At 40.1% G+C, this 18144-nt stretch overlaps 1 protein-coding gene across 8 annotated transcripts in view; it reads left to right on the forward strand.

Moving 5' to 3' along the window:
• The window catches only part of PLD1 (phospholipase D1), a 273608-nt gene that overhangs the window by 164647 nt on the left and 90817 nt on the right, over positions 1 to 18144 (forward strand). For all 8 annotated transcript variants that reach the window (XM_070373231.1, XM_070373235.1, XM_070373213.1 and 5 more), the window contains 2 exons: positions 2076 to 2164; positions 17670 to 17783. In XM_070373231.1, coding sequence (XP_070229332.1) covers positions 2076 to 2164; positions 17670 to 17783 — 203 coding nt within the window. The remainder of the gene's footprint in view (positions 1 to 2075; positions 2165 to 17669; positions 17784 to 18144) is intronic.

Consider the following 18144-nt stretch of genomic DNA (forward strand, 5'->3'; position numbering starts at 1 on the left):
CTGAAAGACAAAAACAGCAACAAATTTGCATATCTGAGGTTGTTGGTGTTTCTCCCAAGATCTTAATTCCAGCTTGTGAATCTTCCAGCCTGGCATTTTGAATGATGTATACTGCATACAAGTTAAATAAGCAGGGTGACAATATACAGCCTTGACCTACTCCTTTCCCAATTTTGAACCAGTCCATTGTTCCATGTCCAGTTCTAACTGTTGCTTTTTGACCTGCATACGGGTTTCTCAGGAGATAGATAAGGTGGTCTGGTATACCCATCTCTTTCAGAACTTTTCACTTTGTTGTGATCCACATAGTCAAAGGCTTTAGCATAGTCAATGAAGCCAAAGTAGGTATTTTTCTGGAATTCCCTTGCCTTATCTATAATCCAATGGATATTGGCAATTTGGTCTGTGGTTTCTCTGCCTTTTAGAAATCCAGTGTGTACATCTGGGAGTTCTTGGCTCATGTACTGTTGAAGCCTAGCTTGAGGGAGTTGAGCATTACCTTGCTAGCATGTAAGCCCAATTTTATGGTAGTTTGAACATTCTTTGGCATTGCCTTTCTTTGGGATTGGAATGAGAACTGACCTTTCCCAGTCCTGTGGCCACTGCTGAGTTTTCCAAATTTGCTGGCTTCTTGAACACTTTCACAGCATCATCTTTTAGGATTTGAAATAGCTCAGCTAGAATTCCATCACCTCTACCAGTTTTGTTCATAGTAATGTTTCCTAATGCCCACTTGACTTCGTACTCCAGGATGTCTGGCTGTAGGTGTGACCACACCATCATGGTTATCTGGGTCATTAAGACCTTTTTTATTAGTTCTTCTGTGTATTCTTCCCACCTCTTTATAATCTTCTCTGCTTCTGTTAGGTCCTTGCTGTTTCTGTCATTTATTGTGCCCATCTTTGCCTGAAATGTTCCCTTGTTATCTCCAATTTTCTTGAAGAGATCTCTAGTTTTTCCATTCTGTTATTTTCCTGTATTTCTTTGCATTGTCCCCTTAAGAAGGCTTTCTTATCTCTCCTTGCTGTTCTCTGGAACTCTGCATTCAGTTGGATATATCTTTCCCTTTTTCCTTTGCCTTTCACTTCTCTTTTTTTCTCAGCTATTTGTAAGGCCTCCTCAGACAACCATTTTTGCCTTTTTGCATTTCTTTCTCTTGAGGATGGCTTTGGTCACCACCTCCTGCATAGTGTTGTGAACCTTCATCTATAGTTCTTCAGGTACTCTGTCTACCAGATCTAATCCCTTGAATCTATTCACCACCTCCACTGTCTAATCATAAGGGATTTGGGATTTGATTTAGATCATACCTGAATGCTCTAGTGATTTTCCTACTTTCTTCAATTTAAGCCTGAATTTTGCAATAAGAAGCTCATGCTCTGAGCCACAGTCAGCTCCAGGTCTTGTTTTTGCTTACTGTATAGAGCTTCTTCATCTTTGGCTACAAAGAATATAATCAATCTGATTTCAGTATTGACCATCTGGTGATGTCCATGTGTAGAGTCTTCTCTTGTGTTGTTGGAAGAGGGTGTTTGCTATGACCAGTGCGTTCTCTTGGCAAAACTCTGTTGGCCTTTGCCCTGCTTTATTTTGTACTCCAAGGCCAAACTTAACTGTTACTCCAGATATCTCTTGACTTCCTACTTTTGCATTCCAACCCCCTATGATGAAAAGTACATCTTTTTTTGGTGTTAGTTCTAGAAGGTCTTGTAGGTCTTCATAGAACTATTCGACTTCAGCTTCTTGAGCATCACTGCTTGGGGCATAGACTTGGATTACTGTGATGTGGAATGGTTTGCCTTATGATTGGATTCAAACTATCTGGGACCCAGAGAAGCCCAATATTTTAGAAGAATTGGAAGTGGTAACAAAAAGTTGTGTGGAAGATGATATAAGTGATATTGTTTAGAACTGCATGAGACCCATAGTGAGATCAGGATCAGAACATATCTGCTCGGGGAAATATATATTTTTTTAATATCAGTGTAATTTTTTTATTATATACCACATTTTCCTTACATGCATACTTCTAAGATAGAAATTTATTATATAATTATCTCATTTATTTTGCATAGAACCAGTTTTTCATAAGCTGCTCTGATGACAGAGTTGTGTTCAACAAGATTGGCGATGCCATTGCTCAGAGGATACTTAAAGCTCACAGGTAAGCTTTTTAGCATTTTGGTAGAAGTTGTTACTGCAGATGTTCTTGCATTTACTGCTAAAATGACTTTCGAAAGCCCATTTTAAAAATACTGTCTTTTCCTAGCAGACATGACTTTTGTTCAGCTAGCTGTAGGTTATTGAGTCCTTAAATCTGCGTCAGTCGCTGAGAATTTTTGAGTCCGTTTTTGAGGGACTCTGAATGCTCCCAGAGCAGCCATTTTTTCCTGGCCAGTCTCTTTCCCACGCATTAGACTTGTGATTTGATTTATTTAAAGGCAGACAGTGAGTTGTGTTCACTTAAAAATCAAAGCAAAATAGTCAAAACATTTTCCCATGGGTTATATTAAAATTCTTGTTACCCTCTGTCTTTTTCAGCTCACGTGATTGTTGTCTTTAATAACACTTTTATTAAGATATAATTCACATACCATACAATGCACCCAAAGTGGACGATTCAGTCATTTTTAGTATACTCACAGGGTTGTGTGCAACCACCTCTGAATCAATTTTACAGTATTTTCATCACTCCAGAATGAAACTCCATACCTATTAGCAGTTACTGCCTATTCTTCCTTTTCTTAGCCCCTGGCAACCACTGATCTACTTTCTTTCTCTGTAGATTTGCCTGGTCTTTGTGGCATCTAGAAATGCCACATGTAAATGGAATTATACAATATGTGGCCTTTTGTGACTTGCTTCTTTCACTTAGCTAAATGTTCTCAAGGCTCATCTATGTTATAAAATGTATCAGTATTTCATTTATTTTTATTGTCAGGTAATATCCCATTATCTGTATATGTGTCATATAAAAGGACTTATCCATTCATCAGTTGGTAGATACTTGGTTTGTCTCTACTTCTTGGCTATTATAAATAAAACCACCATAAATATTCTGTACTGGTTTTTATGTGCAGACATGTTTTCTTTACTTTAGGGGTAAAATTACTGGATCATATGGTAACTCTATGTTTAACATTTTAAGGAACTGTCAGAATGTTTTCAAAAGTGGCAACACTATTTTACATTCCCCTAGTATATGAGGTTTCCAATTTTTCTGTATCATTACTCATAGTTACAATTATCTCTCTTTTTGACTATAGTCATCCTAGTAGATGTAAAATGGTATCTCATGTAGTTTTGATTTGAATTTTCCTGGTGACTGATAATACTATTTTCTTATTTATTGGCCATTCATGTATTATCATTGTCCACTTTTAAATTAGGTTGTCTTTTTATTATTCAGTTGTAAGAGTTCTTTATATATTCTGCATACAAAGCAGATTTATGATTTGCAAATATTTTCTTCCATTCAGTGTGTTTTCTTTTTTACTTTCTTGATACTGTCCTTTGAAACACAAAAGTTTTAAATTCTGATGAAGTTCATTATCTTCATTTCCCTTTATTGCTTGTACTTCGGCTTCATAGCTGGAAAACCATTGTCTGGTCCAAAATCATGAAGATTTATCCTGTTCCCTTCTAAGAATGTTATAGTTTCAGCTCTTATAGCTAGGACTTGATTAATTTTGAGTTACTTTTTGTGTATGCTGTGAGGTAGAGGTCTAACTTTGTTCTTTTGTATGTGGAATACTCAGTTGTTCAAGCAGCATTTTTGACAAGTCTATTCTTTCCCTGCTGAATTGTCTTGACACGTGCGACTAGCTCGTTTTATGACTGATTTCAGCTCTGTATAGGAACAGCAAAATACAGAAAATCACTGGTTGTGGTTTCATCACTCAGTCGTGTCCGACTGTTTGCAACCCCATGCACAGCAGTCCACCAGGTTCCTCTGTCCATGGGATCTCCCAGGCAGGAAACCTGGAGTGGATTGCTATTCCCTTTTCCAGGGAATCTTCCTGACCCAGGGATGGAACCCCGGTCTTCTGCATTGCAGGCAGATTCTTTACCAAGTAAGCCACCAGAGAAGCCCAAGAAAATCACTACATTTTATTGTTTCAATTCATTGAACGTATACAGTGGAGAATGTTAAGTACACATACATTTGGAGCTTAAACCATTTTTTGACTTCCAATGCCATGTAGTACTTTAATATCTTTTTTCACATAAAAATATGTGGGGCTTTAGACCTAAGAATAATTACAATGGCAACTACCAGCATTTTTAAAATATTCATTTATTTATTTACGGCTGTGCTGGGTCTTTGTTGCTGTATGGACTTTTCTCTAGTTGCGGCAAGTGGGGGCTGCTCTAGTTGCAGTGCATGGGCTTCTCATTGTGATGGCTTGTCTTGTTGTAGCACAAAGTCTCATTAGCTGTGGGTCCCAGGCTCTACAGCACAGGCTTAATAGTACCGGTGCATGGGCTTCATTGCTCCAGGGTATATGGGATCCTTCTGGATCAGGGATTGAGTCTGTGTCTCCTACATTGGCAGGCAGATTCTTTACCACTGAGCCACCAGGGAAGCTCACAGCACTTTATATAATTCACAATTTCTATCTACAGACTCATTGAATTTTCACAACTACTCTTGAAAGTAGATCATATAGTTTTGTTGTTGTTATTATTGTTGCTGTACATTTTTATTTTTTTCTGTTTGATGCCTTTATTAGCATTTAATACTTTTTCATTTTCTTAGTGATTGGTCTGGGGATTGCAATATTTATCTTTTTCTTTGCCCCATTTTTAAAGTTAAAACAGATGAAAAAAAAAAAAAAACAGATGAAAGAGGTGATGTGCTTTGTCTGGGACACTAACAGCAGAAGACAAAAACAGCTTTGAGGCCAAGTGTTTGGACTTCGGACCAAGGGCATCCCATAGCAGCTTGGCAGCTTGGCTCCGTGCCCACTCATGTCCAACTCTACAATTCCGTGGACTCTAGCCCACTAGGCTCCTCTGTCCATGGGATTTACCAGGCAAGAATACTGGAGTGGGTTGCCATTTCCTACTCCAGGGGATCTTCCCAATCCAGGAATCCAAAAGGCATCTCTTGCTTCTCCAGCACTGACAGGCAGATTATTTACCACTGCACCACCTGTATCTCCCATTCATTGACAGGATTCCAGGCCACTTCAGGGTTGCTCCTCATTGAGGCAAGCAGTTTGGGCCTTTATAACCTTGTCCTCCTGTTGACCGGTCATTGGATGTAGGCCGACTCCGGGAAATGGGTATGACCTAGAGTGAGGCAGGCTCCTTTGGCCTCTGGCGGTCAGTTCCTGAGAAGGACCACCCTGCATGAGTGGTGAGGGGCAGCAGCCAGCAGTCTTAGCAGCTGAGGTAATGGCTGTCTTGAGCCCACAGTGAGGGCCTCTGAGCAGTGCGGCGCAAGACTCACCCATGCTGCAGGATCCGTTCTACGCATCATAATCACCATTTCACAAAAACACAGAGGGCTTGGCTCCACTCCAGCCTTACTGGATCAGAATTTCCTGAAGGGGAACCCAGGCACTTTTATTTTATAAATGTTTACAAGTAATTCCAGGGCACAGCCAAGATGATGTAGTACTCATCTAGAACAGCATGCATGCATGCGTGCTAAGTTGGTTCAGTCGTGTTCAACTCTTTGCAACCCTATGTAGCCTTCCAGGCTCCTCTGTCCATGGGATTCTCCAGGCAAGAATACTGGGGTGAGTTGCCGTGCCCTCCTCCAGGGGATCTTCACGTCTCAAGGATCGGACCTGTGTCTCTAAAGTCTCCTGCATTGTCAAGCAGGCTCTTTACCACCAGCGCCACCTGGGAAGCCCCTAGAACAGGATATATGGCTATAAATATTAATGACGGTCTGTGTTTTTACAGATGATCTTTATACTTTGCCTTCTCAAATGCTTTTATTAAGAAAGTCACCATAAGACTGTTTCTGAGATAACTTAAAAACAGTCTGTTTACAGTTAAACATACACACACAGAGAGATTCCTTGCATCCTTTTCAGTCTCCCAGTTTTAGGGAACAATTTTACGTTTACAAAACTGCATTATATTTCTGTCAACTCTTGCATTTTATTGATGCAGGAGTGTCCTCTTGATCTCTAAAACACATTGAACAAAAAAGAAAAATAATTTTTTCATGAAATTGAAATAAGTCACAAAAATACATTTAGTTGACAAATGTGCTCATTGGGCTGAGCAGTGAATCATGAATTTTGGAGCTGTGATCAGCTAATCAGAGTAGGATGAATCTCAGCTTCGTTCATCCCAGTTAATAGTTCCCTATAGTATATGGTTTAATAAGTATCTGTAAGATTTGTTTTTAACTGTTCGGAACCTGAAAGGATATTTTTCCTTAGCATATTAATTTGTCTTCTGAAATTTGCACTTCTTCTAAAATTATAGCACTTTTTAGAGCTGGAAAGAACTTTAAGATATATTCTGATGGAACATTTCCCAGTGACCCTCGGATCCATGGTTAGAGAGCCTGGCAAGGTAGCATCTGTTGCAGATTTTATCTCATGCCTGGGAGTTCACAGAGCACATTAAAGATGGGCCATTTCAAGCTCATTCTGTAGAAACTGGGAAACGAAATCATCAGATTTCAAATTCACTGTGTGTCATTTCACATGGATCTCACAGTAGTCCCACTTGCTTCGACAGTCACTGCAAAGTGGCGTGTGTATCACTCATTCAGACTTCCAGTGGGCACACACACGTATCCCGGAATCATATTTCACATTTCCCCCCTTCTCTGTGTCTCCACATTATTGTTCATTTCCTGTGTTAATTCCAAATTATAAAATATTTATTTATGGAATAATTTCAAACCTGTGAGCTTGTATTCTTAGGAAACAGGTAAAAGGAGGCTGTAGACAGCTTCCTTCTCACTGAGAGCCATCATGGGCCATCCCCAAGCTTACCCCTCTCTCTTCCTTCCACTCTTCTCAGTCTCAGAACTGCCCTGCCAGGGTCACATGCCTAGCAACAAGTATAATTTTGGCTGTTGGGAAAAGAATAGAATTCATCACAAAGCAGATGGAGGGAAACAGCAATCAGTATTCGGCCAGCCTGACCAAGGAACACAGGCTCTCTTCCAGAGCCCTCCCACCTTAGAGAGATCGGAGTCTTTAAATTGCTAACTATTCTACCAGCACTGGCAGCCCCACACCAGTTCCTATAATGAGTTCTCTGACCTCCTTACTTTTTCCTGGTTCCTTCTCAGCGTCCATAATTCTTTACAGAACCAGGCCAAGCCTCCATGTTCTGATTCATAACCTAGAGCCTCAGAATATTGTTCACCAGTGCTGAACCAAAAATAGCTGTGGGAATCTCTGCAGAAAACAAAAGGTCTGCTCTAAAAACCAAAACTGTCCTGGAGGTGCGACCAGCTCTCAACCAGCTAGAATTCTGTCTTTGACAGCTCAAATAGGACTAGAGATCAGGGAGAAGAAATCATAATCCACAGCCTAACATTGGCACTTTGTACTATGTCTGAATAAGCCAAAAGACAGAGTATAACCGATTGATCCAACTAGAAAATGTAAAACCACGTATGCCACACATGGATGGTTTCTGAGGATGAAACCATTTTTGCTTATGGAACTTTCACATGCATGATTTTGCTGCCTTGGTAAAAAATTTGTAAGTGAAACTGCATTTTGCACCGTTATCGCTACGAAGTTGACACATGCAGTGAAATAGGAAGTTGATTTAAATGCGTCTGTATTTTGATATTTTGATTTACAGTTTTGAAAATTTCTCAAACTCTTCATGCTTCCTACAACTGTAGAATAGTGCCAGATGATGCTTACAGTTTGGCCATGAGTGATGGTATGAGGAACCTCCTCTGGAGAATCTGAAAGTAATTGGGAACCGGATGTCTGGAGATCTGGGTTCTTCCCAGCTCTGTTGTCTACAGGCATATGACCTTTCGAATCTATCACTTCTGCCTTTCTGGGCACTCCATTTTTTTCACCAACAAGGAGAATAATAATAGCTGCTTTACCTAACCCATATGAATAGATGTGAAAGCAATTTGAAAACTGTCAAGGACCAGCTCATGTAAGAAATTACTATGTTATTTCCATGATATTCATCATCTGGAAATGTGCTAGCTCACACTAAAGTCGAGCAGGGATAAAGAATCACAATTCTCAAATCAACTGTTTATTGTTGTTGTTGTTCAGTCGCTAAAGTTGTGTCCAGCTCTTTGCAGTCCCAGCACACCAGGCTTCCCTGTCCTTCACTATCTCCCAGAGTTTGCTCAAACTCATGTCCATTGAGTCGGTGATGCCATCCAGTCATCTCGTCCTCTGTTGTCCCTTATCCTCCTTCAATCTTTCCCAGCCTTGGGGTCTTTTCCAATGAGTCAGCTCTCTACTTTAGGGGGCCAAAGTACTGGAGCTTCAACTTCAGCATCCTTCCAGTGAATACTCAGGGTTGATTTCCTTTAGGGTGACTGGTTCAACTATTTAGAAATTAATACTATTAATTTCTATCAATTATTTAGAAATTAATATTCATGTTAGAAACAAGCTTTTTCTTAAAGGGATGTTGAATGAGACCCATTTTAAATTACTAGATGACTATTGCTGAAGGACAACTTACTTTGGTTCCCTATGACTGGTGCTTCTTCATTTTGTGACAAGTAGAGGCACATGATTGACATTCTGTCTAGAGGTGGCCTGCCAGAAATCTATAGCTGATTCCTCATAGGAATCAATTTTTGGATTCCTTATTATTGACTGGATTACACCTTCCTCCCAAATATAAAATAAAATGTATTCCAAAACATAATGTGAGTTCAGTTTTGCTTTAACTTTAGGCATTTGAAGGTGTACAAGCTTTCTAATTGAAATCACTGGTTGTTGATTGATTAATAATGTTATCAAATCACTTTTGAGTCATTCCAATCCAACATGCTTTTTATGCATTCCTTTATTTAATTCTTTCATCAGTTCTCACATGAAATGGCTGCAAATGATTTCCATTCTGTAGATGAGGCAGCTGAGGCCAAGAGTGATTATGGTAACTTGCCTACATCATACAGCTGTTGATGAGTGTAACCGGGGCTCAGATCATGTCTTTAGGACTTCAACTTGTGCTCTTTACCTTGTACCATTGTAGCTTGACTACAAAACTTTGCTCATTCCAGGGGAAGAGGAGGTGTTCTCATTTCTCCCAGAAATCTAGGAGAGATACTTTACCTTAATTTTTTTTTTAATCAGATGAACATTTTCTTTCGTTTTTTCAAAGTAATTGCTTGATAGATAAATATTTCTTAGGTTTAAAGAAAAATCTACATCCTGTAATTACCATATCCTATAATTTGCGTACCAAGCTGAAAGAACACGTTGGGTATGTTTCAGAATCACTGTCTTAAAGAAATTTAAGCTGCAGTTACAATAAAAAAAAGAATAAAAATATGAAATTTAAGTATGCCCATGGCTGGTTTCACATTTTACCTTGTGGGATAACCTCCAAATTGTTTAAAATTCCTGGAGAAGAGGTTACATTAAGGCAGAGATGACAGAATGTGGCAGGAGAAGTTTGGATTTAGATCATTTAGTTGCTCTTATTTGATTCCAAAAATTAGATAAATGGTTTCTCAGCAGAAAGATTAATACCAGGCAGAGGCCAGCAATCATTTTGAGTCTGAGCACATGCCTTGGCAGAGAGAGGAAAGAAAGGAAAGATTCTTTTTTTGAAATGAGAATGAAAATGACTGGGCTGTAGTGTAGTTTCATAAGAGATTTTTCCGAGTCTTATTTGAGACATCTTGTTTGCACTGAGGGACATGCCTGCCGAAGGTTATCAAGCCTAGACTGAAGTCTAAGTTACACATGCTGGACTAACCCTGAACATTCTTACATTTAAAAGTTTGCCATTTTGGGGGCTTCCTTGGTGGCTCGATTGTTGAAAAAAAAAAAAAAAACCTGTCTGCCAATGCAGGGGACACAGTTTCGATCCCTGGTCTGGGAAAACCCCACATATTGTGGAGCAACTAAGTCCATGCACCACAGCTACTGAGCCCACGTACCTAGAGCCTGTGCTCCACGACAGAAGCCCACACATAGCAACTACAGAGTAACCCCTGCTCTCTGCAATTAGAGAAAGCCCACCCACAAGCAGCAATGAAGACCCAGCACAGCCATAAATAATACATAAAAATAAATAAATTATTTTTTTAAAGCTTGCCATTTTCAAAAAACAACCAATGAAAAAAATTATGTGTGTTGCACACACAGTATGCAGTGTCCTATCTATAAAGTCTCACATATAATATGCAAAGTCGTGCTAAATAGAACCAGCATTTCTAGTGGACTAGCAATAATTTTCACCAACTCCTTCATTTGCAGATGAAAGAACTTGAAGTCCAGAAAGGTTTACTGCATTTGAAAAGATTTGCCAAACACAAAATAAAATGGGCCATGTCCCAAACCACAGAGAAGCTACAGAGACCAACTCTCCCATAACTGATACCACTGTAGAGTACAATTCTCCCCATAAAGAAACACGAAGCCCCAACCACAGTTATTATTTCTGGCAACATTCACTGCTGCAAAATCTACAACGAGAGGATTTATACCAGCTCTTGATGTTTATGGCAATGAAATATGATCTATAAATCTCAAATTCTCAAAAAGTAAAGTGTCTCGTCACAGGAGAAGCACAATGAGCTCCTCTGAGGCCGTCTTATAGATCCTGAGACCCTACTCTGAGCAGAAGACCCCTCTTCTGACTGCACCTTGCTGAGGGGGAGGGGAAGGAGGAGGGGATTCTACCTGAGAGAAGAGCAAGGAGGGAAGCCTGAGGAAAGCCACTGCTTGAATTAGGGCTCTGTTTTTAAAGGGACAGAGAGCATTTCAGCAATCACAAAAGTTAAAAATATTAGAGATCCCACATTCTCACCACCTTGACAATTTGCTTTTTATTTTCCTATTTTCTTTTTGGTCCATATTCATATATAGACATACTTTCTGAATTGTAATTTATTTCCTTTTCCCAAAACTCACTTAGAGTTCTGTCTCAAGTTTTACTTCTATACAATAGAAGGAAAATTAGTTTAGTTACTTCCTGATAAATGTGACCAAATTCAATGATTTGTGGTTATCTCTGCTTCATATTCAGTCCATCAGGATGCTCCCTGGTCTTTCCTCCTCTCCCACATTCTTGGTATAGACTCTCAGGGCCCTGGGTCGTTTGGAAAGGGCTCCTAGCGCTTAGTATGGATCTGGCTCAAACCTGTTCTGGCATATGTTTATGTAGCCTGGGGGCCTCAGCCTTCTCCTTTCAAACCTGCCTTTCTGTCCTTTCTCTTCTATTGCTTCCACATCCTGTAGGCTGATAATCACTTCTGAGTGTTCCCTGGAAGCAAGGCTCAGATCCTCAAGGCTCCATATCCTGTTTGAGAGTGAATAGGGCCTGTCCTGTTCTCCCTGGAATTCTACTTGAGGACAAAGGACAGAGTCCCTGCCCTGAGTCTCACTCATTTCTTTATTTTACTTTCATTTTTTTGGAGTATAGTTGCTTTACAATGCTGTGTTAGTTTCTACTGTACAACACAGTGAACCAGCTCTACATATACATATATCCCCCTTTTAGGGATTTCCTTCCCGTTTAGGTCACCACATAGCATTGAGTAGAGTTCCCCGTGCTATACAGTAAGTTCTAGTTATCTATTTTCTACATCGTACCAGCACCAGTGGTAAAGAACCCGCCTGTCAATGCAGGAGATATGAGACATGTGGGTTTGATCCCTGGGTCGGGGAGATCCCCTGGAGGAGGGTGTGGCAACCCACTCCAATATTCTTGCCTGGAGAATCCCATGGACAGAGGAGCCTGGAGGGCTACAGTCCGTGGGGTCACAAAGAGTCAGGCATGCCTGAAGGGACTCAGCCTGCCTGCATAGTATCAATACTGTGTATATGTCAGTCTCAATCTCCCAATTCATCCTGTTGCCTTTACCCCTTGGTGTCCATGCATTTGTTCTCTAGGTCTGTGCCTCTATTTTCTGCTTTGTAAAAATGACTACACCATTTTTTTCAGATTCCACATATATGCATTAATATACAGTATTTGTTTTTCTCTTTCTGACTTACTTCACTCTATATGACAGTCTGTAGGTCTGTCCACCATCCATGTCTCTACAAAGGACCCAATTTCGTTCCTTTTAGTGGCTGAGTAATATTCTATTGTATATTTGTACCACATTTTCTTTATCACTCTTATTTCCTTAAACTCCTGCTTCAGCTCAAAGGATCTCTACCCAGTTCCTTAAATCTAAGAAGCTGATATCTTTGTGCCCTTACTCCTCTGTAAGAGCATCATCCTAGAGCAAGGCCTCCTTCATATCTCCAGTTGCTGAGGAGGGAAGTAAACACATTTAAGGAGAAAAATTTAATAGTTAATAGTATCAGTCTGCCACATCTGTGATTGTCTTGTGATTGCAGCTTTGCATTAGGGCCGTTTTAGCACCGTAGCCTACCAGAAGTACTTTGCTAGGAAGCCATCACAGTGGTTGTTTTGTGGCTGTAAGAAGTTATATCCATGAGTGGCTATAACATAATTTAGTTAATCATCTCCCCATTATTGGACATTTATTTCCAATTTCTAGCTATCGTACGTAACACTGCTGTGAGAGTGAATTCTGAAAGAAAAATGTATTTTAACAAAAAGCCTGAGAATGCAATTTTATAAAATTGTTCTGAACTAAAGTGGATAAAGCGATCACCTGCATGATGACCTGGTGCCCACTAGCTCTTCTTTTGCTTTTAAAATCATAAATAATTCTGCACAGTAGGGGCTCAGGTTCTTGCCCTACACCAACTGCTGTCATTTCACCACCTCAACATTGTAAGGATGTTTCAGAAGAGGTTAGAATTCTTAGCAGCCAGGAACCATTGTTTTCTAGGGACTGGATCAAGAAGGGAGACTGGACATGCTAGCACATAAAATTTTCTCTTCATTGACTTAAACTTAGCAACAGTTGTATAGTTTAAAATTCCAGAGCCCTTTGTTTTTTTATGGCAGTGAAAATCTAAGTCATTTCTGCTAATTTCCTGAACACAACTTAAAAATTTCATTGTTAAGGAAATTAAAAAACTGCTACATTGAAAAAAGAAAAAGAGCAAAGAACTAACAGAGTCCCAAGAACAAGAAAATGTGAGTAGTCTGATTTCTACAAACTGACTCTTCAAGAATGTTTTGTCCAAAGATTGAAGGTTTTTATAGGACATTTCCAAATGTCTACATTTTGAAGTCATCTTTGCTTTTAAATAAAACACAAAGATACAAGGGAACTATCTTTTACACACAGAATAACAAATACTTGGTATTCAAGACCAAAAATATTACTTCTGAGATTTTTCTAACCAATGTGAAAAGCAACTTATGTGTGTCAGCACACATAGCAAAATAGGTATTTGGAATTTTGGAGTAGCAAAAAATTCGAAATGATTCATGAACATGAAGTCACTCAGTCGCATCTGACTCTGCAACCCCATGGACTGTAGCCTACCAGGCTCCTCTGTCCATGGGATTTTCCAGGCAATAGTACTGGAGTGGATTGCCATTTCCTTCTCCAAGGGATCTTCCCAGCCCAGGGATTGAACCCGGGTTTCCCGCATTGTAGACAGACGCTGTACCGTCTGAGCCACCAGGGAAGTCCATAATGATTCAGTGCCCACCAAAAGAGAACTGGTTTAAATATCATGGCATGGATTTGGAATACTGTCATTTTGTTTTTAAAAATGGGCGTCTCTCTAAGTGCAAATATCGAAGAATTTCCAGGATACATTGATAAATTAGTTTTTTAAAAATTCAGAAACGTGTTTACAGTGATTCTAACATTTGTGTAGAAGGAAAGAATGCATATATATGTTTATAAGTTCATAGACTATTTCTGAAAGAACATAAAAAGTAATATGAATTGCCCTTAGGGAGGGGAAATGAAGGCTAGAGACAAAGGAGTGAAAAAGAAGTTTTTTCATTGTATAATCTTCCACTTCTGAAGACTTGTTCTGTGAGCATATGTTATCCATTCAAAAATGTAATTTATTTGGTGATTCCTCAAAAAGCTAAACATAGAATAACTATGTGACTCAGTAACACCATTCCTGGGTATATAAAATAAATGAAAACAGGGACTCAAATATTATATGCCCACATTCCCTGCTGAGCACTGAAGAATTGATGCTTTCAAATTGCAATGCTGGAGAAGACTCTCAAGAGTCCCTTGGACAGCAAGGAGATCAAACTAGTTAATCCTAAAGAAAATCAATCCTGAATGTTCCCTGGAAGGACTGATGCTTAAGTTGAAGCTTCAATACTTTGGCCACTTGATGTGAAAAGCTGACTCATTGATGAAGACCCAGATGCTGAGAAAGATGGAGGGCAGGAGAAGCAGGTGACAGAGGATGAGGTGGTTGTATGGCAACATCGACACAATGGACAGGAGTTAGAGCAAACTCTGGGAGATAGTGAAGGACAGGGAAGCCTGACATGCTGCAGTTCACAGGGTTGCAAAGAGTCCGACACAACTTAGCGACTGAACAACAATAACAAATCCACTGCAGCATTATTCAGGATAGCCAAAAGCTGGAAATATCACAAGTGCCCGCCTACAGATGACAAGATAAACCAAATGTGGTTCTACATATAACAGAATATTACTCAGCCATAAGAAGGAAGGAAATTCTGACTAATGCTACATCATGGATGAATCTTGACAGATATGCTAAGTGAAATAAAATCAGCCACAGAAGGTCAAATACTGTTTGATTCCACTTAGCTGAAATATCTAGACCAGGCAAATTTCTAGAGACAGAAAGTAGATTAGACATTGCCAGAGGTTGCAGGGAGGGGAAATGGGAAGTTATTGCAAAATTATCAGAGTTTCTATTTGGGCTCATGAAAAACTTTTGCAAGTAGAGATCATGATGGTTGCACAAGATGTGAAAGTAACTGATAACACTGAATGGTATGCTTCAAATTGGTTAACATGGTAAATTTTATGTTACATATATTTTACCACTGGTTTCTGTGGTGGCTCAGACAGTAAAGAATCCGCCTGCAGTGCAGGAGACGTGGGTTCAATCCCTGGGTTGGGAAGATCCCCTGGAGAAGGAAATGACAACCCACTCCAGTATTCTGACCTGGAAAATTCCATGGACAGAGGAGTCTGATGGGCTAGAGTCCATGGGGTCCCAAAGAGTCAGACACGACTGATTGACTAATACTTATGTTTTACCACAATAAAAAAATTCAACTAAGATGTAATCTAGTTTAAAGAAAAATATCCTGTTGAACCTCTTGTCTATCAGAGGTATTCCAGAAGCAAACATTCTTCCAACCAGACCCCATCCTCTCAAAGCAAATAGTACCAGGTGCATGCTTGTGCAAAGGTTCTCTGTTGGGCACTGCCCAAAATAGAAAGTGAAGTGGACATACGTCCTGTGTTTCAAAAGGGCTTATCACATATCCTAGCCAGCAGACGTACCTGTCACTGTTGTGTAAAGCAAAGAAGGTGCTGAGTAGGCATGCCTGCCACGAGCAGCAGGAATGTGGAGGCAGAAGCAAGTCAGTTCTGACTGGCATATCCAGGATGGCCTGGCGCGAAGAGCCAGTCCTCAGTCCTGCAAGAGGAAGAGGGTTCCTGTGAGGAGAAGGACGTCCAGGCTTGGGGACAGACAAGTTAGGTTGGCTAACCTGCTTTAGTGCGGGTGTACCTCTGAACAGAGGGCAGTGATGTCCCGTCACTGGAGTGTGGGTCTGGGAGAATCAGACTAAACGTGATTCTGTAAAAACAGTTGAGACCATGTGCATATGTGCTCAGTCCCACCAGGTTTCTCTGTCTATGAAATTTCCCAGGCAAGAATACTAGAGTGGGTTGCCCTTTCCTTCTCCAAAGACGTCTGTAACTGGCTGTGATTAATGATAAACACCATTGCACTCAGACCAGCTTGTTGAGGCCAGATGGTGTCAATTTTCAAGTGTAAAATTCATTTGGACTTTTAAATACCGTGGCTCAGACTGTAAAGCATCTGCCTACAGTGCAGGAGACCCTGGTTCAATCCCTGGGTCGGGAAGATCCTTTGGAGAAGGAAATGGCAACCCACTCCAGTACTCTTGCCTGGAAAATCCCATGGATGGAGGAGCGTGGTGGGCTACAGTCCATGGGGTCACAGAGTCGGACACGACTGAGCAACTTCACTTGGTGGGACAGTAGCTTAGGTATTCTTTCTGTTCTTCCCATTTTCTAGCTTAATATCTAGGAATGTGAGCTTCTTACCCTTATCTGACAGAGAACTTTTAACACTTCATATTTTTAAAAAAAAATTTTCCAACTCAAACTGTGTTTGCCATCTAGTGATTAATTCATGCCATTACAGTACCCTAGTTCAGATTTCCTCATTTTTGGCTCTGCAGTTAAGCTCAAAGGCCTCTAGACTCTGTCCTGTTGGCTGTGGCTTCTGTCTCAAGCCACACTTTCCCTAGTCTTCGTTTGGTAAGCTGACCTCAGTAATGAAGTCTGACCCCTCTGAGAGTAGTAATAATATTCACCCAAAAGAAATATGTAGCAGTTTTAAAAAAAAAAGAAAAAGAAAAATGTAGCGGTTTAAAAGAAAATGTACTTTAGGAATTATGTATTATGAAAAGTTTCGGTAGATTCCAATTTGAAAATTAACCCACAGCAGCATCTTTGTGAGAATGTAGACCTCTCAGATAAATGGGTGAGATTCTGACCATAGTAGATACCATGGCCACCTCCAGACTTGCCCTTCTTCCTGTGTGTCTTCCAGAGATAAGGACATTAACAGTCTCGCCTCCAAAGAGGCAGTATCTATTTGAACATAATTCTCCAAATTTCCGACTTTCTGAACGCAGATCAAAGTAAGGACCCACACTTTCTTCTTCTAAACATTTGTTACATCCTTGAGTTAGCAAAAGCAGCTCAAAGGCTTTTCTTTCAAAGGCTGTTGTTAATCAGTTGGGAGAGTGAGCTAAGAAATATTTTGTATATGCAGGAGATTTAAAACTCAACGTCAGTTACTTAAAATTCTTGACGGACCCACGGTAATATTTTGCATTTGAAGCAGAGTTTTCAGGGGTGAATCAGAGCTTCTGAACGATGATTTCTGCACTAGAAAATATCCTGGGTCCAATACCTTGTCTTTCCCCCGAGATTTAGGCTGTGGGAACTCATTTACTCAGTGATTGCTAACTGAATGCCTACTGTCCACAGGAAATGGTTAGGATAATATCTTTTCAAATATCTTTGTTGTCACCTCTCTAACTTCCATGGGGTCCACGCAAGGCCTTCTTACAAGGAATTTTGTCCTAGGAAGGATTGTGCTGTAGAGAGATAGTGGATACGGTTCCCACTTTACTGCCAAGTCCAGCTTATTTTTCAGGTTGTTACGAATGGTTAGCCTGACCGCCACTTCTGGCTTCCAGTCTAGCAACATGCCCTTCTCCGCCAAAGCCTGGAACGTGATAGAGGGTATTGTGGGAAGCCATTCGCTCAGTCTCCAAAACCGTGAACTGCTTGGCTGTCAATTTTAACTGTTACTGTGTCTTTTTTCCCTTGTGATGAAACTCTCTATGTCTGATTTTTGCAGGGAAAGCCAGAGATACCGGGTGTATGTTGTGATACCACTTCTGCCAGGTTTTGAAGGAGACATTTCAACCGGCGGAGGAAATGCTCTACAGGCAATAATGCACTTCAACTACAGGTGCCAAAGTTCTGAAATCCTCTGCTTTCAGCTTTCAGTCAGTCATGCATGTAAACTGGCCGGAGGCATGGAAATGTTTTTCCACATCTATTCAGTGGAGCGTTGAACAGATGGACACATTTCTTTGTTTTGCATTTGAATCTTGGTCTGTTCACTAGTTGATAAAACTCAAATAGAGCCTAAAATCTTACATGGTAGGCCTAGGACACTTGGTAAGTATAAAAGAACTTAAATATTAGTCTCTCTCTTATACTAATTGCCTATCACATATGTGTGTGTGTGTATATAGAGAGAGAGAGAGAAAGAGAGTAGAGAGTGCTTATCTCCATTTATGAGATATATACACACAATATATATACAA

This window comes from Bos mutus, chromosome 1 (genome assembly GCF_027580195.1).
Source record: "Bos mutus isolate GX-2022 chromosome 1, NWIPB_WYAK_1.1, whole genome shotgun sequence".
NCBI classification, from domain to species: Eukaryota; Metazoa; Chordata; class Mammalia; order Artiodactyla; family Bovidae; genus Bos; species Bos mutus.